Raw genomic sequence first — 27,395 nt, 5'->3', positions numbered from 1 at the left:
GTTGTTTTTGTTCCTACACACACAGACACTTCATCTCCATGTAAAGCAATAACTAACTGGTGAAATGTTAGGTGAGAAAAAATACCAACCCGGAGGTACTTCCCCATTAGGCTGGGCAGGCAGGAACCTTTCCATGGAGTATGGAATGCCTACAGACAGAGAGGTTTGCTCCTCCTCTGTGGTTCCCTGACAATATCAGTAAGGTGGTAAGGAACTTGCAGCTTTGATGCCTCTCTTGCCACTGCCTTTGCCTTGGGAGTGGAATGAATATAAGACAACTTTTCAGGTGAAATTTTGGTTTGTTGCAATCACCATGCAGCAGTAACCAGGCAGCACAGCTGGGCAAACAATGGATGGGCTGACACTTATGCTGTGGACCACCACCCCCAAAAGCAGCAGAAGGTACCTTGAGCATTTGCAGTTCAGCCATCAGCAGTTCCTTCAAAGGAACAGAGGGACTGTGACTGGGGATCAGCAGCTGCAAGGTGCACACTACCAGGGAGTGGTAAGGCAGCTTGGAGGGCTGGCAAGAGCTCAGGAACCTCTGGGCAGGAGAGTGGCTGCAGACAGAACTAGCCTGAGGCTGTGCCTTTCTCCCCTTTCCTCCTCTGGCTCAGGAGGGAAGTGGCTGAAGGACAAGGGGTGCTCAGTCCAAGTGGCACAGCTATGACGCTTTCAAGAAATATTTAAAGATGCAACTCAGCTGGGCTGATTTGTTTTAAAATATTTCTGTCCAGCTGCAACGATGTTTCTTTAATAGTTTAGTCTCCTGCAGTGTCCAAAGCCTGTTTGTTCAAACCCCAGTGAAGCACAGATACTGCCTGGGACCTTCACAAACAAACACCAAATGCCAAACCCCCTCCACACACCCCTTTCCCCCTGCTCTCAACATGCCTGCAGAATGGAACTCCTGCCTTCTCTGCAAGCAGCTCTACTTGCTATCTGGAAACTTTGCTTTATCAGATTATACCATCTGATTTTAAAGGAAGACTTTCTGGTTTTCATTTTTATTCCATTTTTTGAAGGTGCTTCTGACCAATGAAGGTCCCCTTCAAGAATTTACCTCTACTTCTTCTCTTGCTTTAAGCTAATTGAACCACAATATCCTTGTTATTGAGTTATTTTCAGAATTATGTATTGCTTTATTCACGTATTCTGTTGCAGTCTAGATGTGGTATTAACAATAACCTGAATTCTTTTTCAATATAGTATGAAAGAAAGCTAAGAATCAGTTCCAAAAGCAGGGCCTTCTCAAAACTTTCCCTCATTGAGTTACATTGAGATGCTTATATTAATTAAAATTACCATCCAGAAGAAAGTAATATTTATAAAAGATAAATCTGTGCCATCTTAAAATAAAAACAGATTCTGTTCTTCTGGAATGCAGACAATCTCTCCAAGCCTCAACAAGATTCCATCTTATCTAAGGCCTTCACATTTTTTCAACATCTCTGTCCCCCAGTGCATTTCAGATGGCAAGAAATCTCAACAGCACAAAGAAAAATCTAAACAATAACACTTTTCTTAAATTTTTTGAATGTCTCAATAAGCTAAAACACATGCTACACAGATGAAGATCATGCTACCATATCAAATAAGCCCCTTTTCACTTCTTTTCACTTTGAGCTTTTTTTTTTTTTTTCCAATAATTATACGGTTCACAACACAACATAACTTCAGATAAAAGCTCAGAAGTCATGTTCCTATGCAGCAATGCTGTGATGCTCTGGGAACTTAAATTCATCTATAATTCATCCCATCTTATGCTGACCTTTAACAGAAGTGTTTTACTTGGAAAAACACGGGTTATTTTTGCAATGCATAGCCCCTGTATTTAGAGAACAGTCTTACCTTGCTTCAGAGCTACTACACAACATAAACTATATAGGTTGAGCAATCCCAAAAATTAAGTGGATGAGATATACAACAGTCTTTCAAAATCCAAAGTATAATGACATATTGTGAATTTATAGCAGTCCCACTGTCTTAAATATATTGGAAAATGCTTACATACATTCTTGAATTGACTGGGATTTCAATTCCTAATTTGCATTTTTAGTGAATAACAAGGGTTGGGCTTTCCTAAAATTAATCTTCTTGAAATTTCAATTCAAAACGTTCTTCAGTCCTCAACATGTTGAAGCTCTCATCACAAGATGGATTCCACAGCATGTAAATGGCTCCAAAATAGATTTGAATCTTTGGTCATGAAACTTTTCTCAAATACTTTTTTCCAGCAACATCACATTTTTAAGGTATATTTTAATGAAAAATTTTCTAAAACAAAAAGCCCTGATTTCATTTTCTGGAAGCCAAACTCATCTGTACCAGCTGAGATACTCTAAATATTTAAAATAATTCTATCTACTCTTTCCTAATAAATTGGTCAAACATTTAATATCTACTGAGGCTGGGTATCTGTAGGTCACTGTCTCAAGGATGCCCCACAGTGTAAGAGTCCATCTAAGAGCCTCTCGTTTGCTCTGCCCAACGACCCTCGCCTGAGGCCTAAAGAACTGCAGCTTAAAGGCGCTGGCCAGGGAAGAGAAGAATGCCAAGTGACTGTTCTCAGTTGGTGCCCATCCCAACCAGGGCCAATCTGCTCCCTCAGGTGTGAGAACAATGGACTGGTCACGGTGTGCTGCTCCTACGCAGGCTACTTGCTGCAGGACTGATCACAAGGACTGTTGGTGTGCCTGGAGCTTGCCATGGTGCGCTGCTCCTACGCAGGCTGTGGGCCTGGAGCTGCCATGGTGCACTGCTCCTACGCAGGCTGTGGGCCTGGAGCTGCCATGGTGCACTGCTCCTACACAGGCTGTGGGCCTGGAGCTTGCCATGGTGCACTGCTCCTACGCAGGCTGTGGGCCTGGAGCTGCCATGGTGCACTGCTCCTACGCAGGCTGTGGGCCTGGAGCTGCCATGATGCACTGCTCCTACGCAGGCTGTGGGCCTGGAGCTGCCATGGTGCATTGCTCCTACGCAGGCTGTGGGCCTGGAGCTGCCATGGTGCACTGCTCCTACGCAGGCTGTGGGCCTGGAGCTGCCATGGTGCATTGCTCCTACGCAGGCTGTGGGTCTGGAGCTTGCCATGGGGCACTGCTCGTACGCAGGCTGTGGGCCTGGAGCTGCCATGGTGCATTGCTCCTACGCAGGCTGTGGGCCTGGAGCTTGCCATGGTGCACTGCTCGTACGCAGGCTGTGGGCCTGGAGCTTGCCATGGTGCACTGCTCGTACGCAGGCTGTGGGCCTGGAGCTTGCCATGGTGCACTGCTCCTACGCAGGCTGTGGGCCTGGAGCTTGCCATGGTGCACTGCTCGTACGCAGGCTGTGGGCCTGGAGCTTGCCATGATGCGCTGCTCCTACGCAGGCTGTGGGCCTGGAGCTGCCATGGTGCGCTGCTCCTACGCAGGCTGTGGGCCTGGAGCTTGCCATGGTGCGCTGCTCCTACGCAGGCTGTGGGCCTGGAGCTGCCATGGTGCACTGCTCCTACGCAGGCCACTTGCGCACCGTCCTGTTTCCACCTGCTTCTTTGAGCAACGATCTCCACATACAATAGTCCATAAATCTTCCCCCCTTTTGGCCAGTCGCCCGACGCCTTGGAAAAGACTATAAAACATACCTTCAAACTGAAGACCCCTGAGATCTCCCCGGACGGCAACGGACATCTATTGGCTGGTTCCACGAGGATCGTCTGCCCGTCTGGTAGCTATAATCCCAACCCCTTTTCTCTCTCTCTCTCTCTCTTTCTTTCTCTCTGTCCCTCTATCGCACTTTGTTGGCACTAAATAAAAGTGCATCTTTTGCAAAAGTAAACTGGTTTTGTCCCCTGCTGTGTCTTTTGCGCTTTGAGATCCCTAAAAGAACCTATCAGGACTCCACATGTGGTGTGGACCCTGACACACAGTCTTCTCATACTTCACCTTGCAATAAATGTTTAAAGCATTGTTAAGTTCTTGCCCCAAATTTGCTTGTGCTTAATAATATTCCTCCCCTTATCCTCTTTCAGCAAGGCTTAACCAAGGAAAGAGTCTTTGGCTGCATCTGTCATGCACCAGTTGCAGCCCTGTATCTTGAGTTACCTCTGAATTAATAAACACAGATACTGCTGGGTAACTTTGCCAAGGGATTCACTGCAGACTGTGAAAATATGCCACAGAAAAAGAGCTAAGTCTCTGAATGAGGCATTCTGCAAGTTCACATACCAGAGAGCTTAAAGGCACAAAGAATGCTGTGGCAAAATACTCTTATTTACCTCCCTCCAGGTTCAGCCTTCCTGTTATGATATTTTAACATTAGATCTGTGATAGATTCTTAATTCTTTTACTGGGTTCTCCCAAAGAAACAAATGCTTTCTTTATATAATTTACACTTTCTTATATTTGCAATTTCCTTTGTATAATGATGAATTTTAGTTAAGCTTCCTCCCAACTTCTTCTACTTTTAATATCTCCAGATTCAGCTTTCTCAGAATGCAATTTTCTCAGCTAGCTAAATTCAGTAAACTACAATACATAGTTAAGTTTCAGCACCTCATAGCAGAATTACCCTCAATTAGTTCCTTTCTGGAAGTACACATTTTTGATAGCATCTATTTTAAGTGAGGAGACAACTGGCTGGAATTCAGTTGAACAACTTAAACCTTCTACTGACTAGCTGACAAAAAATTTCCTTTACTCTGTACACCATGAGAAAAAGATTCTGCAGAAGTAAAGACCTCATAATTTCCTCTTTTGCTTTGCCCACCAGATGTAGCTGCATGTTTTATCTGCCGAATTTGAGCTCATATCCGCCATCACAGGAAAAGTATCTGTCTGCTAACTTTTTGGATTGCTTCCAATAAGAAAATATATTTATATTCTCAGGGTCCTGAATGAAATGTGGTTTCCATGGGGCTTTTGTGCAAAAACAGCAGCTTTGTGCTGAAAACTAAAAATGCTATAGATGGTCATTTCACAGGTCTACACATCCCAATAACAGCTATGGGGCCATCCCATTTCATCAGTATTAACATGATTACTGCACATGCCTTACCTGTGGTCAAGGTGGCTGAAGTCTTGCAAATTCAGCTCTCTGGTATCTTGTGTCAGATAAATCGTATCAACATCCTGTTAAAAATACATAACCAAGTACATCTTTACAGAACTGTACTGGGGTTTGGTTGGTTTTTTGTTTTTTTGTCAAGGAGTATGGATTTACCTGTTCTTTCATCATTAGTACAGGTAGCTGAAAAGAGCTTCAGAACAAGAGGAGCACTTACCCACTGTACTTCTTCTCTGTAGGGAAATCCAAGCCAGTCACAGACACAGGCATACATCTGAGAAAAGCCTCCTACAAACAACCCAAGGGACTATTTAACATAGCAGTCAAACAGGCAAACAGATGTACATCTAAAAGGACATTTTAATACTTAAAGATCCTGTTTTTCAAAACTCACTCTGTTTTTCTCTCAGAAGACTGTCCATTGTGCTTATAAAAGGAACTGAGACTTTCCTATCTTCACTGGGTAAGCTGCAAGAAAGCTTAATATAGTGCCTTCACCTACCAATCAGAAGTCTGCTTCATACTAATTACACCTTAAAACTAATTACACCTTTACAAGCTTCTGCCAGAAATAGAATTAAACTTCCTGACACTGCAATTCCAGCCCTTTTATACTTGAGCATTTAAATTCATTCTCACCACAAGGTCCAAGTTCTGCCACTGTCTGACTGTCCCACAGGGCCTGGAGATTAGCCAGTCTTTCTGAAGGCTCCATAGTTACTTTTTTCATAATCCTCCTAGATGGAAAAGAGTGGAAAAACATCATTCATGGCTTTGAAAGTATTTTCAAACACATAAATCTTTTTTATTTTATGAGCACTTTTAAGTGAGTGTATAGGAAGAATTACCATTTTTAATACAACTCATTTTCCTACCTAAAAGGCACACACATCATTATGCAGCACAGCAGGAGTAACATTTATTCATTCTTTCTTTCTCTCTTACTTTTGATTAACCCTGTGACTACTGGAGCAACTAAACCCTTTTGTATTACAGGATCACTCAATCTAAGGAGACTTGTGGCCCTCATCTGACATCAGGATGCCCAAAACAGGGAAGAGACATGGTATTAATGGTTACCCTGAAACCACTGCTGTCTATACACTGTTTTTATGCAGAAATAGCACCATGGTGCAAAGAGCTGAACAGTTTCATGTGGCCTCTAGGCTCACTCTTGATATCCAGCTCCAATCTTTTGGTAGCAGTTTGCTTCTCTAGACAGACAAGAAACACAATAGCTTCCTGCCTTTTAAAAAATAAAATTATCTGTCCTCTATCCTCTACACAACTCCAATGCCTTCATTTTGGAAAGCTCCGCCATCTAAGACAAGAGCAAGAAATTTGATTTCTTTTCTGGGAAGCAAGCACTCCATGCAGCTACCCAAACTGCTCCAGCAATGTTCTCAAGAAAGCCCACAGAAAACATATAGAGAGCTCAAGGCCTTCATAAACAACCAGAGAAACAGAGTCTTGCAACCCTTTATTCTTTTTGTCTCACACTGTTACTGGAGTTTTATAGCAACCCTGTTCACAAATATTCAGTTGTATTCATGTTCTTTGAGAAGTTCAATCTCCACTAAGGAAGTTAACAACAGAGAAAAATTGGAAGTGGGGAAAAAAAATGAAAACAAAGAAAAGGAACTGCTAACCAGAGTTTATGAACTTGATTTCCTACTCCACCTACAGGAAAGGTGAATAATAAAGACATGCACCCAAAATAAAACATATAAGTTTAGCCTAACCATTCTAATCTGTGAACATAGTGCCTGTTACTAAAGTTCACTTATAAAAATCGACATGTCTGGAAAATCTCTTTTCCACAGCCCACTTTTTCTAATAATGCTGAAACCAGGAGCTGAAGAGAATGCAGTAGAGCTGCATGACTTGATAGAGAGTGATGAAGATCAGGCAGTGACTGAGAAGAAAGAAAAGAAAATGGAGAAACTATTGAGAACTGCAGCAAGATGGTAGAATCCACAGACACGGCTAAGAGAGAAAACCAAAGGCACAAGTAATGCAATGACAAGAAAAGCCAGAAAAGGAGACAAATAATTCAAGGAGTCAGTTAAACCATGGAAAGTATATGACAAAACTGCCCAGGGCTCAGTTTTGAAGAATAAGGCTCATAATCATGTGCATTGTTTCACAAACACTGAAAGTAAATGGAAATCTTCCCTCCTCTCCCAACTCAGATTTTACTTCTGGTGGGAAAAAAAAATAGAACAGAAAAAGAGCCAGTTACAACAAAAAAAGACAGGACCTAAGCTATACCTGAGGCTGGAGAAGCAACAAGGTAAAATAAGAACTTAAGACCTCAAATAACTGCACCCCCCTTCAAACCAAAGGCTCTTATGACCCTGAAGGTCTACCTATACTCTACACTGTCTCCTGGTTCTCCCACACACCTGGACAAAAGCTTAGTGTTTGCAGATATCATTCTTATATCCTCAATGCATTTCTGAGACCAGAGTGGGGAGACCAGCAGACAAAAAAGGGTGGCTTGTCACCACTTCCATACAATCTGTTCCCACTAGAGATGCCCTAAAGGATACTTACACTGGTGAGAGCCCAGGGAATATCTTCCTGAGGCAGGTCCCGATGTGTGCCAGCACTTCGTTCACATCCTCTGAGGATGCCATCTTCATGGAGATGCTGCATTTCTCAGTTTCCATAATCAACTACAAATAAAAGTGCAAGAGGCTGAGAAAGGTATCATATAATTCATGTTGATGAATTAAACAGGAAAGCATTTTGAATACCAGCTAAATGCTCATAGGAATCTGTTATTCTTTAAGTCATGACACAGCAATGCTCCAGGTAAAGTTTCTGAAAGTTTCCTTGAATGTACAAGACCCCTGTACTCAAACCTTGCTTTTTCTAACAGTGCCCTGCTTCCCACGGGAATACAATTTTCAAAGGATCTTGACCTCAGCTGACACTTTGAAAACCAAGAACTTTTCACAGCATTGTCCTCTTTTGAAACATGTCCCAGAACACCAGGAGAAGCAAGCACAGCCTGACAGGAAACTATTGAATGAGCAGGGTGCCTGTTTCCTCCAGCAAAAAGTAAAAGTCTTTAATGGCTGTGATCCTCTGCAAAAGCTCTAATGCTTTGTTCTGTGCTGTTTAAGAAAATGCTGTGGTGCTGTGCTGTCTCAGTGCAGATGAAGCAATAACTCAGCCAGCACACTGTTCTGCTGTCTGAGGGATATGTGCTTGAGAGAGGGGATAAATAAAGCCTTTTGCAGACTCTCTTAGATATTGTGCATTCAGAACCAAATCAGATTAGGGTATGAGTGACACATCAGCTCTGCTGCTGATTTCAGCTGCATCACAGGAAGCAGTGTGATGCTTCTGCTGACTCCATTGTGAATAGTTAGCACAGCCCAAGTCATCATCTCTTTCAGATGAGAAGCTGTGCAGGCACAGTGAGAAGGTAACATTAGGAATAAATAAGTGATGACAGACAGCAGGAGAGGGCACTCTATGCAGTATGATACAGGGGATTGCTTCTGATTGAAGCTGGCTCCCAGGGCTCTCTTGGTCCCCAGTTCATGCCTAGGGTCACCAACATGATAATCCCAGAAGAGGCTGTATTACCCCTGAAGCACACTGAGACTGTTCACACCTTTTACCATCAATTCAACTCCTTTCTGAGCCTGTCACCACCACTCCCTGATGACAAATGAGTGGGCAACTTACCACAGGTTTTCATCATCACCAATATTAGCACAACATTTCCTTATATTATTCTGCCCATTTGTTCACTTTTCTTACAGTAGGAAGCTCTTCCTGGCTCTTTGCAAGATGCCTAGCACAAAACTACACCCCTTCTGATATCACAGCTATAATATGCTGTTTGCAGCAAAACTGCAACAAAAACATTTGCTCCACAAGAAATAATCTAGGATTCTCTCTCTGCCTTCAGTTTTAAGCTTCACACAATTAAAACACAAATGAATGTCAATACGAAAAACCTTAAGAAATAATTTAGGAAAAGTGTATGCTCATTGAGGCTGCTGAAAATCTCTTGTAAATGCTGCTACAACAGTGATTGTCCATGTGCCCAGGAATAATTAGCAATAGTTATCTGGCATTTTAGTACCTTCAAGAAAAAAAAAGCCACAACAACTTAGAATGCAGTAAATGTCTCCCCATCAAAACACCTGGACCTTTTTATTTTTCCTCCTTTAAGGAAAGCTTCAAAAGACAGGTTAAAAAGATGACATGTTAATACAATGGGAGCTTTTCAGAGTTCAAAGTATCTCAGGCACTCCAATCTTTAAAAGCTCTTTAAAAGCCAAACACACATGAAATACATGAAGACTGTGATACAATTGAACTGTCAAATCTTGTCAACATGCTCATCTTATGAAATAAAAACGTTCTAAAGGCATTCTTCTTTTCAGCACCTTCTCTTTGACATTTATTTTTTTGGGCACGAAACACTGTCAAATATATTTTGTGTTGTACACAGTAAAGGCATGAAGAATAGTTGAAAGCAAAGCATTTCTGCATGCAATGTAGGCAATAGCTTTTGGCTTCCCCATAAAGGTATTCACCCACGGAAGCCACTGTAACTTGTGTGGTGATGATTGTATACCAGCCACCACTGCTTTACCAGCTCTGAGAAAAAGATCCACTTATGATACAAATGGAAACTTGTACCATACTGAACTAGAAAAAAAACCCAATCTATTTCTTACCATTATTCCAAGCACACAAAACATTCCTGAAACTGATTCTTTAGATTCTTATTGTTATTTTTAATACTTTAGACCAGCATGAATGCAAGAATACAAATGTACATGTGCACATACGTGCTCAGTGGAAGGGGACCCCTGCATGTTAGAACATTACCTTGAGTGGAACAGATTTAGCAATGACTAAAACGAGTATCTTTTATCTAGAATACACTCACCTGGCCTGGTTTACTGGAAGTTACTCCTTGGATTTCCAAGTAGCTGAAAGTCAGTTCTAACTGTAGTTAGAAAAGAAAACACCACATTAGTGCAAACATCATCTTATTTTAAAGAGCACTTACACTTTTCAATGAGGTTAAGAAAATCTTGAGCAGGCTACTGATATGTGATATCAGTTTCTGTAATTGACACTAAATATTTATTAATACCTGAAAGCATTTTTCATTTAAAAAGTACTTACATTTGCTTGGGGTTTAAATGGTTATTAGAGGTTATAGGAATACCACACTGGACATTTTACTGCAAACTATAAGCAAATAAGCTTATTATCAATTTTATGAAAAAAATTTAGTATAAAAAGCATCATTAATACAATACCCTACTGATGTGTACTCTTATGACTGATTAATCATTTATTACAGTCCTTACAGCTAGCAATTACTCTTCCATTAGTTACATTGATCACAGACATGAAAAATTTTACTGCACAGAAGCTGAAGGGACATGTACACACTATAGATATACAGATACAGACAGACAGGTAGGTAGATAGACAGATAGATAAATAGAGTGTACAAGCTTTACCTTGTCTAAAAGTATGAGAGGAAGAGATACATAAGCTTTGTCTGAACGGTTTATTTAGATGACAGACTAGGCAGGGAAGAACATACTGAATCCAAATGGAAGTTTAGAAGACAGCAAGGAATTCTTCTCCAAGGACAAATCTAGGGCTACAGGGAGTGTGCTAAGATCTGAATTCACACAATTATGTAGACAATCATCTTGACAGCCAAGATATACAGAAAGAAACAAACCTCTTGGACTGAATTGTAACTACAGGGCAAGACAATAGCTCGTTTCCTTTTAGTAATCATTGAAACCATTGCAACTGTGCAGTCTGTCTGAATTGCACAAAGTTTCCTGTACTTTATCTTATCCTAGGCTTACAGTCAGGGTGCTCCTAGACTAACTGGCAAGCACCATATCATTCTATTCCTGCATTTGTGAAAAAGTTAACTCTGAATGGGTGCACCCTGACTGGGGTGCTCAGAATCCAGACACAGCTAATAAAATTCCACCCTGAAAGGATTCTATTCCTCTCTGTAAAGGCTAGAACAGCACATTGGAAAGTCAGGAAGAGAGGCACCAGCTTCCAACCATCAAAAAGCTTTCCAGAAAACTTTTGTTATTACTGTCTCTGTTCTTTGTTGCCCATTTTCTGAATCCTTATCCCTTCAGTTGCCCTCATGATTTGGCAGCATCAGATGATTTATGCACCCCTCCCACTTCTGTGCAAAGTTCACCTTCCGCCAAAGGCGTCTCTTGGTGAAAGAACTTTACTCTGAAGTTTTTGGGACTTTGTGTGCTTCATTTCACACATTCTGCTGCAGGGCCAGCATCCACAGCAAACAGGCTGTTTCAGGGGTGCCATCACATCTGGTCATGAAGCAAGTGAGCACAAGGAACTGAGACAGGAGAGGCAGAACCAGCACCAGCCTCTTCTCAGGGCTCACACCAACACCCTGCATTTTCCCAAGTGCAAGGCATTCATTTCTCTTCAGAGCTTAATTTCTAAGCTAGGGTTGGCAATCTTTTGTGATGACACAGCCCTGTGCAGTTGACTTAGGGCAGAAAGAAAGAAAAAGGAAAAAAATCCACCAAAATAATCTATAGCAGCTATTGTTGGCTACTGGATTAAGAGGACTACACATACAGAAGGGAAAAGCTCTTTTTTCCCCAGTATTAATTAAATATACCTATACTGAAATCACAATGAAATTTTAGAGGGGGAGTTTCTGTGATTGAAACCCTTCATATTTTGAAAATTATTTACCTATCAACTTGAAGTATGTGCAAACACATATATACATCAAAAATATTTGAAAAGTTCACACAGATCCAGACTCAAGAATTTAGTCTGCAAATCCCCTTGCCTAGAATTAAAAAATATCAGGAAACATGGCACTATCTCTACAGTTGATTTTTGATTCACTTTTCTGATTAAAAATACGAATTTATAGTCCTTGCTTTGCAGCAAATATGCAAAACACATTCTAAACATCATCTACCTCAAATTAAGAAATATTTTTAACAAGGTTTTAAAAGGCATAATCTCATTTATTACCCAAAATTATAATGTTTTAAAATCCTCTTTAAAAGCTATGCATGCCTCTCATTTAAGAACATTTCAATTACCCAGACAGTTAATTTCATAGTTTTCAAGTTTTTCAACCAAAACTTAACAGAAGTTGCACTAGAAATACATTCACAAATCTGAATTACATTCCTACAAATATTTTATATGTTTTTTTGTGGACTGGATGAAACATCCAACATTTACTAATGTAGCAATTACATTTTACATAGAGTGTAGCAAGAATTAGCAAGTTTTAAGTACTGTCCTTCCTTCCCATTCAGTCCATCTCAACTAGAGGGTATGAACTGATTGGACCAGAGTGTGAAGTTTAGAGGTGCTCATTGTAATATTTTTTCCTCTACAGATAATAGTGTGAGTTGTTAGTGTAGTTAACCAACATTAATTCATTCTTTGATCCTTGTTTAGTGGATACATCTCAACAGCATTGTTCAAGCAAAAGTAAAGCTTGGAATTGAATGCAGCAGTAACAGTTACTGAGAAATGGGCATCTCTAAGCACACTCAATTTTGTTAGAGGTCCCCAGGGAAACAATGTGTCTTTGCTGAATGCTCCCAGCTGTCTTTCCAGGAGTTACTGCCTGAGAGTTACGTGAAGTTCTTGCTCAGAAAATACTACAGACATTAGAAAATTTACTAAATTTCACTAACCCTGCTAGAAATGCATTTTCAACTACCCTAATAATTCTTCAGGCATAAAAAGTTTAATTTTTACATAAATCATAAGCACAGCTTCTCATCATCTTTCTTCCATTTGCTATCACCAAAACTACATTTCTACTAGCACAAAACATGTATTTTAGATTTTAATGCAAACAAAACAATTTTTCAACTATGCAAATCTATTCAATGACGTCTGAGAATTGTCTGGAACACTCAACTAAACAGAGTTATCACTTAGTAGTCCAAGCCTCAGCCTTCAAGAGCTTTTTGATGACTTATAATGGCTTTGCTACTGTTTAACAAGATCACAATTACCACCTATCATATTGCCACTGCACTGATGTCTGAGCTGTTCATCAAATGGATCTATCTTTCTAAGCAAGGAGGGACCAAATCCTGTCTTTAAAAGCCTGGCTGAAAAGTGCAAACCAACAGACAACCAACTGGAGACTTCCGTGCTGCAGGGACAGGGTGATCGACTGAGGAAAATAAATATCAGCAGAAATTCAAGCTGCAGTTCATACTACCTGTCAGTGAGCATCTTCAAATTATAGCTAAAGATGGTCCCATTTACCACTGAACATAACTGAAAACTTGGTATCAATAGTTCTATTTATGGAGTTGGTCTTTCTGTAAAGTGTGTATATATATATACATATTTTTATACACATACACACTTAAACACACACGTCAAATACAACAAAATAGGATATGTGCCAAATTCCCATTCACTGATTCCAAGCTGGACAAGATATGTTCTTCCACATCAGTCATTTTTATTCATGTGGAAATCATCTTTCTCTTCTACAACAATCATTACAAATTGTCACAGGCACAGAAAAAAATAATTCACCGGCACTGGCGAGGCAAGTTGCCAAACTGCTTTTCAAAATGAACAGCAGAAATCATTAGAAACCAGCAGAATTTAATAAAACTCAACAGTTTCTGCCTCCAAATCAAATATAATCCTATTTGACACTACAAACACTAGAGGGAACAATGCCATCAGCTTGTTTGCACATAAACTGTCCTTCTATAAAATTCATCAGACTCCTCTCACAGTTCTTCAAGTTGGAGTTTACAACACAACACTTCAGCCACCTGCATTTCTAGCAGTTAAAATTCCTCTGAATAGGAGTGTGTGGGTGTACATATATGTATATATATTATATATATGTATTGAAAAATGTAAGGCATATGCTAATAGAAGCACCATTCTAACTCAAGACCATACAACCCACCATTCCTCAATTATCTTTTTTTTTTTTTTTTTAACAGATGTACAAGTATAACTAAAATATGTTAAATTTTTGCTACTTATTTTATGTAACTTTCATTTGTTACCCCAGAGCATTTATAGAAACACAGTGATTTTACCTTGGTGGGAATCCGAGACGTTAAAAGGAATGCCCGACATGATGCCAACACCTATTGAAAAAATGAAAAAGAACAGAATTTGTAAGAAACATTTAATATTATAAATTATTATTTTCCAAGAAAATTCTGAAACCAGAGGGAAAAAGCCTCTAGCAGTAGGTTCCCTCTGCTGTCATACAAAGGAAGGAAGCAAAACTGGGATCAGATCCAGAACACACTGAAGAGACTGCTGCAATCTGATCAGCTGTAAGCTAGTCAGCAAAGGAGTGAGCTGAAGAAATGAATTTAACCAATCTCTCTAAATCATATAACAGAAATCTTACTGACATTTTAAAAAGATGCAAGGATGAAAAGTCCTACCAGTAACATAGGATCTATTTAAATGTAAAAAAATATACACAATTATGATTCATTAGCAATATAAACCACTGTAAGCATACAGGGGAGTTTTGGACACATTTGGGGTATTTCTAGAGTAAGAATGCAAAGATTTCTCATTCATTGCACCTGAATTTCTCCTCCAGCAAAGGCAATGGAATAATGTAGTTAACTAGTGAGACCAGTGACTCTGGGGAGAAAGCACAACAAAACTAATATTTTGGAAGCTAGTGCTAATCAAAATGTAATGATTCTATATCATATCACTCCAATCTCCAGCAGCACATCCCACTCACAGATTTTACTCTTTGCAAAAGGAATGACTCATCTTGCAAAACTACAGTACTGTTTGTTGATCTACCCACAGAATTATCTGCTGTTGGCTGCATCTTTTTCCAGATTAAAAAGAAAAAAAAAAAAAGAAGGAAAGAAACTCTATTCAAGCATCTGCATCAAAATCACAGAGCACGTGCAGAGCTTTTCACACAGCTAGAACCTCCTGAACTTGGCCCTGCTCAGTATCCATGATGAAGTGATCAATCTGATCACAAAATGTTCCTCACTTGAAGAGGAAGAAGCAGGCTGAGAATGCAACCCAGCGTCCAACTCTGAACACTGAACACTCCAGGGATTGGATTTCAGCTTCAGTGCCTCAGCTGAACAACATCTTACTAAATCCTAAGAGCACCAGTGCTGTACCAGTGCTGGATATTAGCAGATTATTTCAGGATTGATATGGTTAGACCCAGTGCTCAGGTTACCACTGGTGTAGAGCCAGAGTGCTGCAGTGTCACAGGCAGAGCAGCTTCTAGTCACTACATCTCAGATGCCCAAGTGAGACAGTCAGGGGAAAGGAAACTTTCTGAAAAACTGCTTTCCGTATTTACCTTCTAGTGGCCAACATTTGAGTGCTCTGTGTATGCCACCACAGTGGGACAGCTCATTACAGGAGAATCACATCACAGTCTTGCTTTAAAATAATCTGCTTGGATATATGGGTTCAAGCTACTTTATGAACCTAGAAAGGGTTGATTTAACATGACTACAGCACACATGAGCAGTCCAAACAACAAAGTTAAATGTAAACCAGGTAACCAGAAGGCCTTAATAAAATTATGTTGGGAAAGAATGGTCCAATAGAGCACATGGAAGAGTATATTCTTGTGGCAGATATACCAGTGATCCCAAAGTGATCTTTCTAAAACCAACAGAGCTGAAAAACCCCCTGACCTTAAGATGCATTTATGTACCAAGAAGAGGCCTGCTGTATAATGATAGTCCCCACTCAGCAGGTAAAGGGCTACTCTTGAGCAATAAGATAGTACAAAAAAAAAAAAAAAAGAGCCTGAAGTTTCTAATCCAGTAACACAAATTTCTACAGTTTTCACAGCTAAGACTCTCACAAACAAGTAAGAGTTTGATTTTTACAACAAATCAATTGAAGAGAAGGTTAATTATTACTGCAAAATTACTGTCCCATCTTGACAACAGGACAAGACTTATTTTTTTAAAACTTTTTTCACAATGGCAGAATTGGCTAAGATGAGGCTTGCAATTTATCACAATTTTAGCTGTTAAAAACTGTGAGTACACATCATGACCCTTGAAAGGATCCACTTTAGTTCACTACTTTCTGATTTTTTTTCTAATATTTTCAAAATTTTACTGTACATTTACATTTTAACATCACATTTTTTGCTCACATTTAGCCACAGGGTAGCCTGTAGCCCAGTTCAATCCAAGACTTGCTGGATGAGCTGTGAAACATGAATGGTTTGTTTTCAATGACTTCCTTCTCCTTGATAAGGCTGCAGAGCATAAACAAATAATGGCTCTTAGGATATGGCTCACCCATGCCTCTGTCAATTGGATTCTCCATGGCTGTTAGCACTTGCAAGGGCAAGAGAACATTCAGTTCTACTCAAAAACACGCACCACTCTAGTCCTTCCCTTGAGAAACGTGGTGCTGGCGTCAAAGGCAGAGGCACTGGAGGTGTTTTCACACTGACAGTTCAAGCCCCCTCTTAAGAAACAAGCTAGTTTTGTGCAGGAAAACCCAGGTCTCTGTGCATTCCTCTGGCAAGAATAACAAGTATGTGTGTGATTGCACAATTGTCTAGGGCTTTCAGAAGCATCCAGGAGTGCTGTTTTTCATGAACAGGCAGATTCTAGATTTCCTGGGGTTTTTTGATTTCTTCATACAAAGAAACCAAAAAGCAGAAGCAGCCACCCTGACTCTCAAGCAATCCTCAGGCATTTTACCAAGAAGGTTCTGCCACCATGAGCAAAGAAGTATCATGGTCAAAGTCACTTGGAAGTGCAGAGACTCAGAGCAGCAGACACCCTAACTCCAGGGATAACCTGGAACAAAGAGCTCCCTGGCTCACAACCCCTCAGGAATGTCAGCTGGGCACGGTGTATAATCCACCTTATCATCTGATAACAAAATGATCTCATTTGTTCAGCTCCATGCATCACATCCCCACTCCTACATTACCATTTTGTTTGGTCACCAGTAGTACCCAATCATTAATAAAGTTGAAAGATCTCATCAAAAAATAAACACATGCAGAGAAAAGAAAGAGGCTCAGGAGTTAATTCATGCTTTAACACACCTGTAAGCCAAAAGGTTTGTGAGTGAAGACAGCAAGCACATCCAGATAACTTTTATACAGGGTACACAAACTGGCTGTTACTCCACGGCAAGGACAACAAAAGAGAATTATATTTAGTTAACAGCAGCTTTGGTCTGTCTTCCTACTCTGCCTTTTTTTGAGCATAAAATAGGATTATGATTTGAATTTTAAATGACTCCTACTCACACACACATACCCAAGATGATGATATCCTAATGTTTTTATCATTCCAAATTCTCTAACACTCCCTACGCTGCTCAGAATGTACATGAAACAAGATTCAGAAATATTCACCAAAATCCTGCAAATTATTATCTCCAGAGAGTCATGACCTACAAGGTCATCTTCTGTTTACTAGAATTCACAATATGTCTCAGTAAATAGCATAGATTCTCCATGAGCATATCAATATAACAAATATATAGATGCATTTTGTCATTTATTGTCAAACCCTAGCCTTATTACCAACTTTAGCACTGTAAGTTAAATTTACAAGGCAGCACTGGGTTAACCCAGCTATCCCACCTGGCAGTCACTCTTGGGAAGATCACTAGAGAAACACAGTCCTGTGCTAATTGCATCTATTTTGTCAGACAAACCACAGCAACTAAAGCTAGCTTATCTATACTTAAAGAAGTTTCAAATCCACAAGGAAATGAAAATCTGAAAAACACCACTACCCTTTTTTAAATGTTGAGGAATAAAGAGTTCTGGAAAACACAGCGAGCACTTGGGCTTCATGGCTAGATATGAAACAAAATGAAACCACCTCAGCACTTCATGGGCCTGGGAAGCTGCATGATGCTCCCACCACTCACTACCACAGATGTTTTGAAACTTCCTTCTGCTAAAATCTCAAAATAAAGATGATCAACCAAATATTTTTCCCTTGCTGGGAACTGATTGACACAGATACTTTGAAAAATCCCAATAACAAAAACAACAACCAACTTTGTACTTTTTTGATCAACTGTTGCAATTTTACTTCTTAAAATGTACTCTCTGTACCTTTCTTTCCATGTAGTTTCTTTAGTCCCCAGCATGTGCCATTTTGTCAGCCTCAAATTGATTCAGTCTCTTCCCTTATAATTTACTTGAGGAAAAAAGCATTCGTAAAAAGTTTTCTTATTTCTTATCACATTCTTATGATAGCCATCATCTTGAGAATGCCTTGAATCCAGAAGACAGCCATTTTTCTGTATATGCCTTAGTTATACCATCCCGATTTTTCTCATTATGATCCAAAATATCATCATTTAAAGTTTCCATCTCTATTCCTTCCTTTATGATTTCTCTCATAAGCTTTCCATTGCTACCGCTGACTCAATATCTGATGCACACACAATAATGTGAGGTAAAGCAGCAGCACTAATACAGTTCTTGTTTTGTTAAAACATGGATGAATCAATACATGTTAGAGCATCCAGCCTCCCTCAGTCCCTCTAGGATCGACCGTTCACTTCCCGGGCTGCAATCCTGATGTTGTAAATGCTACATCCTGAAGCAACTGGAGTTCGATCAGATAAAAGGCCCCTTTCAGCACGTGTTAGAGACATTAGAGCTGGGCTTGAGAGAGGCAGCTCCTGCTAAAAGCACTGAGCCTCTCTACACAAAGAGCTAGCTGACATCCTGGAGGGCTTTTTGGAGGGCTGATTAGCTCAGGCACAGCAGGAACATGCATGCAGCACCATCTGAAATGGTGGCATCGCTTGGCACATGGTGGGTTTCTCTGCCAAGCACTGACACCAGTGAAAAAGCCCAGCACAGCCCCAGTCTGAGGGCTTGCAGCACCACCACCTTCACCCACATCCCTCACCACTGAATTTGACTCTGATCATTTGGTCTCGAACAATTTTGAAGCACCATCTGTGACAAAACCATTGACAGACCTCATTCACTCCTATTCCAAATGTCCCTTTATTTTTACACTAATACTAAAGCAATCCTTTGCTGCTGAAGAAGTACTATTAGGAAAAGGTTAGTGCATTTCAGTTCACACACAAAAAAGTTTCTCCCTCCTTGAGGTGACCCTTAGCCAAGTTGAACCCATTCCCAGGCTCCCTTAAGCCGCTGGTGCCTGTGTGGCCAGCCAAACACCAAAACACAGTAAGGGGAGCTGCTGCTTGCATCAGTACAATCCTCTCCTGCCCAAGACTGGGGTAAGCTCTGCAGCACAAGTAACTACCTCAGCCATCCCATGAAGGGCTGCTCTGCTGCATGCTTCTCTGCTATCATTCCTCAAGTCAAGCACTGCTTCCTCAGCCAGGTCCCCTTCCAGGAGCCATGCACAGAGCGTGAGCCTGCCTGCCATGGGGATGCTGGGCAGATCACAGACTTCCACTGGTCCTTACTGCCACCACACTACTTTAACAATTCAAGCCTGCTCTGTTCTGAGTCACCAATTTCTGCATTTTCTGGATGGCAAAGGATGGTATGGGGAACAGTTTTGAGCTGTTTTTTTTGTTTTGTTTTTGTTTTGGAAGTTTCTTTGCTTGTTTTTTCTTTTTAATGTGCGCGCAGATACCAGAAGAGATGGCAATAAATCTGCCGTGTTTAGAGAAGAGAAGCACCTTTCACATTACTGCAGGGAACAAGACAGGGGACACCACAAGATGGCACAATGGAGTGCTTCACACACATTTCCCTTTCAGTCCAAGTCAGAGGACCCATTAACAGAAATGCTTATCCAGCTCCTGGAAAGCTGTTCAAATCTGCAGAACAATTTCTACTTCAGAGGCAGCAATGAACAAATCCTGCCTAGAAGACAGAAAAGGGAAAAAGTATCCTTGTTTTAGAATTAATAACAACTAAGGCATGGACACTGCAAGATTTGCCTAAAACAAAAAGGGAAGATGAAGTGGCAAAGCTTGGAAGAGAAGCTTGGAATAAAAGAGTCCTAATTCTGATGTTTGAGAAGAAACAACATAGCTTGGAGGTTTATCAGCGAATTAAGACAAAATTTCCAGACATAACTAAATTTGTTCCAACAGCTCTAGCAACACCACCACTACCACCTACCAGCAGTGTCCTAGCCCTGTGAACTGCTTACAAAAGACATGAATCAAACTGTGCTTCTTTATAACCTGTGAAGCACAGAGAAACATGAAAACTTGCTATAACCCTGTCTGCAATGAGCAAACAATCCAGCTATTTTAGTAAATGTGGGATTTCAGAAGAAACTGAGATGTACTCACCTTTGGCCATACATCACCTCTGGCAGCAACAGGGCCCATGGATACTCCAACTGCCAAGCCCTGTCACTGAAGTAGTCTGGGTGTGGTCACCCCTGGTGCAGACTGGGACTGCCCTGATTTACAGATTTTACATTCAAAAGTTTTGCATCTTAGGCTATTAACCACCAAACTGCTTGTGGAGGGGCAGCCACCTACTGCCTGTGTGTACCAGGGCTCCCTTGTTCTAGTAACCAATCAGTCATGGAACAGTTTCATGGCATTGTGAGAGATATCCAACACAGAGCACTAGAAGCAACACAATCCCCTGCAGACTGCAAAGCTTCCTTGTCATCCTGCTCACCACCACACCATTCCCAACAAAGAAAACCCATAATGCTGTAAAACACTAAATACCAGAAGACCCACCTACCGTGTTATTTAAGTCTGCTCTGAGCCATAAAAATAGGAATCAGCAGCTGCATTTCAACAATTCAAAGTCCTCTCCATGGCACTGACACAGCCAGGACTGATCTCAGCCAAGACAGAGGAGGGAAGCAGGCTTAACCACATAGCTTCATTTGTAACTCATCTGTGAGGAGTAACACCCCAAAGGGGGCTTTCCTTCTCTGTAGTTACATTACACAAAAACAGGTCACTAGCACATTAGTGTTAATATACCTTTATTTCACTTTTTTTTCCTACTTTTTCTCTTCTCTGTATATAGCCATTACACAGATTCAGTGCTGAAATTCAGGTTACAGTGTGCCTCAGCAGGATATCTTCACCAAGTACTCACCTTTCACAATGTTCTAGACCCCCAATACTTGGTTAAAAAGCAGGTTGAAAACATGCTGTTGACTTTGTAATTCAAAACACCCTGGGCTCCAGTACTTTCTGTGCAACAATTTTTTATGCTCTTACTACTTCTCTCCATCACAAAAAGATTGTAGAGGGACACTAGAAAAAACCCTCCCATTACCTGTCCATGGTGTTAATAACAAGGAACATCCATACACCTTCCCTCTCCCTGCACAGCTTCTTTCTGTGTTTACGCACAGCAGTTAAAACTGGAAGCGTTTTGGTGTGCTGCAAATGACTCTGTTTCTATGCAGAAGTAGCTGGAAATAGATTTTGCTATTACAGTGCTTTTATTCTTATCTTCTTTAATTTCATCACTTAGAAATGCCAGATTAAACATTTTGCAGTGATCCTTAGTGATGGGATTGCTCTCTTTCTAAGTATGTCACAGCAGCCATAATGAAGAACTTTAAAGACCAGGAAACAAAACAAAAACTTCAGGTTCAGAGGAAATGCAGTTTGATCCATAACACAAGCATTTAATAAGAAACTCTTCTACAGACATTCCTATTTGCTTTTAGCTACCAACAATTAAATATAAAGATTCAAGTATCGAAGTGCAATGCACTTAGCTACACTTAATATTCAAATAAATTAAACAAGCACAGTAGAACAGTTTTCCTCAATAGCCATAAACCACAGTTTCAAAAAAATTGACCCTAGATAGCCTCAAGAGCTAAGGGCCAGGAAAAGATATCAGCCTAATAAATCTGTAGAATTAAGTCTTTTGTGCACTCTCCATGGCTTATATAAATTGAAACAAACACAAACCAATGGGCGAGGAACCATAAAAACCCCCAAGCTAGGGCAGTTCTTTCCCAAAGAAACCATTGGTGTGGGTGCAACACAAAACCCTCTTCACCACTAGGTCCAGAGAGGATGAAAGATCTTCTCTACACTACTACAGGAGCCTCATTGCTGTCCTCAGGTGCACTCTTGGTTTCCTTTTTTTCCTCTTCCTTCCCCACAGTACCCCTTTTCCATCTCTATCATCTGTAAAGTACAAAGTACCTGCTGGAACTAACACGAATGTGACAGCCACTTCATCCCTAATCACCTGAGATACACTGCAAGACTTTATCTTTATATACTTTGATATCTTAAGACTATCAGTCTTTCAAGAGAGGGATAGTGCTTGAGTGCTGAAACCAGCCATTTAAAATCCTTAAAAGCCACTATACTCACAGCCCCAAAACTGAGATATTTTGTTACATTGTTTTACATTTTATATTATCCCTTTTACATCTATTTTATTACTAATGTATCACATTTCTCCTCTGCTAAAGAAACCTTTTCTTTCAGAGTTTAATACACCTTCCAGAAATGGCAAAAAAGGGAGCAAACTACTCCCCTGTCCCACTCAAGAAAGTGGGGCTGAAAGGGACTTCCCCTTGCCCACTGCTATCCCTGCATGAAATGGGCAGTGAAAGGCAGACCCCTTCCTGTGGAGCTTTCCCATAGACTTCATTATTTAAGTGATGGGAGCTAAAGATGGCTGGGCCAACCATCCACTCAGCTGATGAGCAGCTACCATCTCCTGGAGAAAACTCACAACAGCTTCTCTCTCATGCACTTTACCCTTACAGCCAGGGCAGGTAAATAACTGAGATGTGAACAGTGTTCCCACTTTCCTGTCATGCAGGTGCATTTCTTCTTAGGAAATTCTGCACCAGACAAAGTCCCCTCCCTGTTCCCACTTTGTATCTAACAGGCAGGAAACCTAGCAACCTGACCAGCTTCAGGCAGTGACACAGCTGATTGCATCTGGCATCCCCTTAGACAGAAATTCAGGAATTGCCACATTCCAGAAAAGCAATTTTGCCTCCAACATGCTGCAAAAAAATACCTGGCAGTCTCCCCCACACTCCAAATGCACACTAGCTTGTCTACCTAAGAGGTACAGACTGCATGAGCTGGGCAAAAACCACTAAGTAACCATTGAGAGAGGGATATTTTTCTTTCCACTGATTTTAAAAAGTCTTATGATGTCAATTATCTAATGCTGTTGACTATTAAAAATGAATATGTTCCTATTCAATAAAAAAGCCACTTTCATAATTTCTGGTTTTGTGAACATTCTTGAGTGTATCACACTAATATTGCCTGTGTGTTACTTATGCAGCTTCTTATACAGCATATTAATCTGGAAAAATGCATGTAATAACAAAACATCCCCATTTGTCTGAGAACAACATCAATTTCTAACAGCCAAATGGAAAAAAAACAAAGTCAGAAACCATGCTCAAAAAAAAGGAAATTACAATTCACTGACTGCAAAAACCAATAAATGATTCTGCTCTTCAAACTTAGGAGTTAAGTAAAACAACTGCTACAACTTGGTCCTCAACACTCAGTATCAAGTTACTCCTTGATATACAAATTATTTCAGTAGTTTTTAAACTACCTGTGCCTCTGAAAATTTGGGGAAAAAAAATCAGCTTGCTTCCCCAGAAAGTCTTCACAAGATTCTGATGCAAAAGTCATCTAAGTCAAACTCAGAACAGCTTTGTGTGCGAATTTTGCTTTTATAAGCACTGATCCACGTGCTTGATGCTACTTAACCATTGCTCATTTCAGGACCCTAAGAGTGTTAGGAAGAGGAAGAGAGTTTTTAAAAGTTTACTTCACTGCTTTACTACTTCTAAGTTGTGAACTTAAAACTCACTCTGCTTGTCAGAGCAAACTACACAAGTGTAAGAGTGAACTAGATCCTCCTGGGCTTTATCATTTTATTCAGAGTAATGATTTAGAAGCTCTTCAGTTTGTGGACTATCTTAATTTTCTCTGTGGAGAAAGAGCACAGTCTGCCAAAAAGGAAAGTAAACCTGAGAATGACAGTCTGCTCTTTTTAGATGGTAGGTTTTAAACCACCATGGTCCTTCTAAGTTTAGTTTGTAAGAACAAGGCTTGCAAGTGCAATTTTAAGTTTATGCCAGTTATAAAGTATGGCATTAATATACACACACCAGTTTAGCTAAATTTGCTTCAAATGTGACTATCATTCTTAGCCTAAATTCACAGTAACATTGATTAACCATTGCTGGAGTTATACATCAACCTTTTCAATAAATTCACCTGGATTCAGTCAGTTTTGCTGGCATTCTCACAGAAGACAGAAAGAAAAATGTCATTCTATTGTGCTGCTTAAATAGCTTATTAATGTGTGTCATAATGATTTTTCTACACACTTCTTGTTTATCGTCTCTTCTCAAGATTTTTTGTTGCTTCAAGTTCTAAATGTTTTCTTCTCCTTTTGTTGAGCTTTAATACTTATATCAACACAGGAGTTTTGTACAACTAAAATTAGAAGTTTTAAAGAAATCACTATAAAGATTTTTAATTACACACCTAAGTTCCCAAACATGCCATAAATAAATGATCAGTGTTAGCGGGTTTGCAAAGAATTTCACCCAACAGACTATCAGATATATGGAAGATTTGAACCCTGCCCACACACAAACACTTGTATTACTGAATAATTAACTTCATTATTCAGATGAGAACATTATTGATGTCAGTAAAGCACAGCCATCAAAAATCAAAACCTCCTACCCACAACTGCAGCACTGAAGAAAACCTCCAGCTTTATCTTCTATGTATTCTATGTCAGGGTACCGTAATCACTCAGTTTGTCTACATCATCATTTCTCATTTTCTTGCAGGCTAGATACAGATGTCTTCTCTTTCCCTTCCTTAAATCCTAAAATTTCTCACATCAGTGCACCAAGAAATGAAGACAAAGAGCAGAAAGCATCCACGTCAATTTGTCTGTGATGGAATGATTTCAAATTCAGTTGCATGGCAGAACTCACAGCAGAGCTCACACCAGTTCTGAGAAGGCCACCACCCCCTCCTCACTCATAAATTAGATGGGAACTATCTTCTGTCTGCAGGTATAGATATCTCCTAAAGTAGAGGTCAAGGGAGGTGGAAACAATGGGACACTCTATGGACATTTACTCCAGGCTGAGTAAAGAAGCTCCAGGAGACACTGCTTTGATCAAGCTAAAAAACCAAGAGTTCTCACTGCCCAACGTGTTTAACAGAAAAAACAGAATTTGTCCTTTTGCCTCAAACAATCACATCATCATGATCACAAAGTACATTTTCAATTAAGCCACTCCTACCCTAGAAGCTGTTAAAATATACAGACATGTAGTTAAGGCCCTAATCTAAAAATGCAGGTGGCAGAAGCAAGTAGATATAACCCTTTCAAGGATAGATGCCAAATATCAGTGTTTTAAAATAATATATCTATGCCCACTCATTGCACAGTAAAGACCACAGTGTTTCATCCAACAATATCAGCATCAAGCCTGTAACCTCAGCTCCTCTCAATCTGATGCCTCAGAGCAGTTTCAGAAGCTAAGCATCTGTTGTGGTTGCTAATAAAAAGTCTGAAGAATTCTGCTTTCATATATGCAAAAGTGGGTGGGGGAGAGGGGGCAGCTTCACTTTCCTGCAGACGCATCAAGATACATAACAGCTTTCAAAATACATCATTGACTCACTCCTGGTAAAAATCAATCAATTCTATGAAGTTTCTGGAGCCTGGTAAATTAGCTAGAAAAAATCCAAGCTTCTCTGGCTCCTCAGGGCTCAGAGTATATGATCTGACTCTGGCTGTAACAATTATGTATGTCCCTATAAAAAAATTATGAAGGCATCACAGCTGTCTGGAAATGCTGGCACTCAATAATGCTCCTTCTAAGGGGGTCAAAGCCTATTGACCACAGGCATCAAGGAGTCCTGCACCTTGCCAGTGCAGCAACAGCTAAAAACGTGAGGCCACCAAATGCAGATGTGATGTGAGACAACTACACAGGGAGAAGCATCAGCTCTCATAATAGGGTATCATTCCCAGGGAGAGGCACATGAAATGGATACTTCCCTGCAATCAAAGCAGAAAGAGGATTTAATAAGAAATAAAAACAGTACAGAAGTGACAAATGGCAAGATAATTCAGTTTAAGGACTAACATAATAGTTTTTTCTCTTCATTCAATTTCTAGTCTTTTGCCAAGTTTCTGCTTCCAGCAGACTGCATAATCCATCCAAAGACTTTAATATCACACAAAAATCTTCATTGTTAAGGACAGTGATTTTTATTTATACTGTCTGAAGTTGCTTCTTGCTGGCAACATGCCAACATTCTGGGGCAGAACGGGTAAGAAGTAAAATTAGGCTGAGGCTGAGCAACCTCTTCAGCTGTGGTTCTGTAAGATTTGTTCTATGTAGAAACAAGAGAGATTACACTTACACACAGCAAGTTGAATAGCAAAACACTTCCAGTTGTATCTGGAAAGCCCAGGCAGCTCTACTGATAGCAGCTCTGCTCATGCTCACTCAACATGCTGAGACATGCTATCCTCCTTGCATGAGACATGCAGCCCATGCAAGACATGCTGGATTCTGACTACTGAGTCCAGGTAAACTTCAGAGAGAGGTTCTGATCCCAGACACCCAGCATCCATGGTTTCACCTGGATCACCAAAGGCTTGGAAATCCAGGAGAAATGCACCATACCTACCTTCAATATTCTACCAAGTTCTGGTTTCCCCTGACCCCAAGTGTAATCAGATAACATGACTGGAGAAACTCAAATGCATGGGGGGCCAAGATTAAGGATAGAGGTTCACAAAAGGGTTAATCTGTGCCAAGTCAAGCAGTTCTGATTTAAAAGCTGTGAACACCTGACACTAACTAGGGACTGAGCTGTCTCCCAAAGGCAAGTTTACCCTGGGCTAAATTTGTCACCTTTCATATGCCTATGTTGCAATTCTTGTATACTGAATTCTTACTTATCAAATGCACAGCCTGCCCTTTTGTCTGCAGCTGCTTCAGTGCTATTTGCACCATGTTTCTGCCTGGAGGTTTGTCCCTCTGCTCCTGTGCCCATAGCTTGAGAAGCTCATAATTGGCAGATCTGGGACACTAAATAATTCTTAGTGAAGGCCAGGAAGCTTCTGAAACCAACAAACAAGACAAAAAAATCTCAGTTGGGGATGTGTGTATGTGTAATGAATGAAAAACAGTGGTAGCATAAAACTGTGTGAAAATATTTCTTTCCAGGTCACTTTTACCACAGAATGTGTTTTGATTCCCTAAATTCACTCTGTTGATGTTATAAACCCACCCCTTTTCATTAACAAATGCATAGACGGCTGCATAACCACACTTTAAATGAGACAGAGC

The 27,395-nt window shown here is 40.3% G+C and overlaps 1 protein-coding gene across 2 annotated transcripts in view; it reads right to left on the bottom strand.

Annotated features, from left to right (window-relative positions):
• Positions 1-27,395, bottom strand: part of CARMIL1 (capping protein regulator and myosin 1 linker 1) — a 187,660-nt gene that overhangs the window by 97,053 nt on the left and 63,212 nt on the right. For both annotated transcript variants that reach the window (XM_056483863.1, XM_056483864.1), the window contains exons 3-8: positions 14,157-14,207; positions 9,962-10,021; positions 7,597-7,718; positions 5,680-5,777; positions 5,258-5,328; positions 5,032-5,105 (exon numbers count right to left, since the gene is read on the bottom strand). In XM_056483863.1, the coding sequence (XP_056339838.1) occupies positions 5,032-5,105; positions 5,258-5,328; positions 5,680-5,777; positions 7,597-7,718; positions 9,962-10,021; positions 14,157-14,207 (476 nt within the window). The remainder of the gene's footprint in view (positions 1-5,031; positions 5,106-5,257; positions 5,329-5,679; positions 5,778-7,596; positions 7,719-9,961; positions 10,022-14,156; positions 14,208-27,395) is intronic.

This window comes from Oenanthe melanoleuca, chromosome 2 (genome assembly GCF_029582105.1).
Source record: "Oenanthe melanoleuca isolate GR-GAL-2019-014 chromosome 2, OMel1.0, whole genome shotgun sequence".
NCBI lineage: Eukaryota > Metazoa > Chordata > Aves > Passeriformes > Muscicapidae > Oenanthe > Oenanthe melanoleuca.
This window is presented reverse-complemented; position numbering and strand designations above follow the sequence as displayed.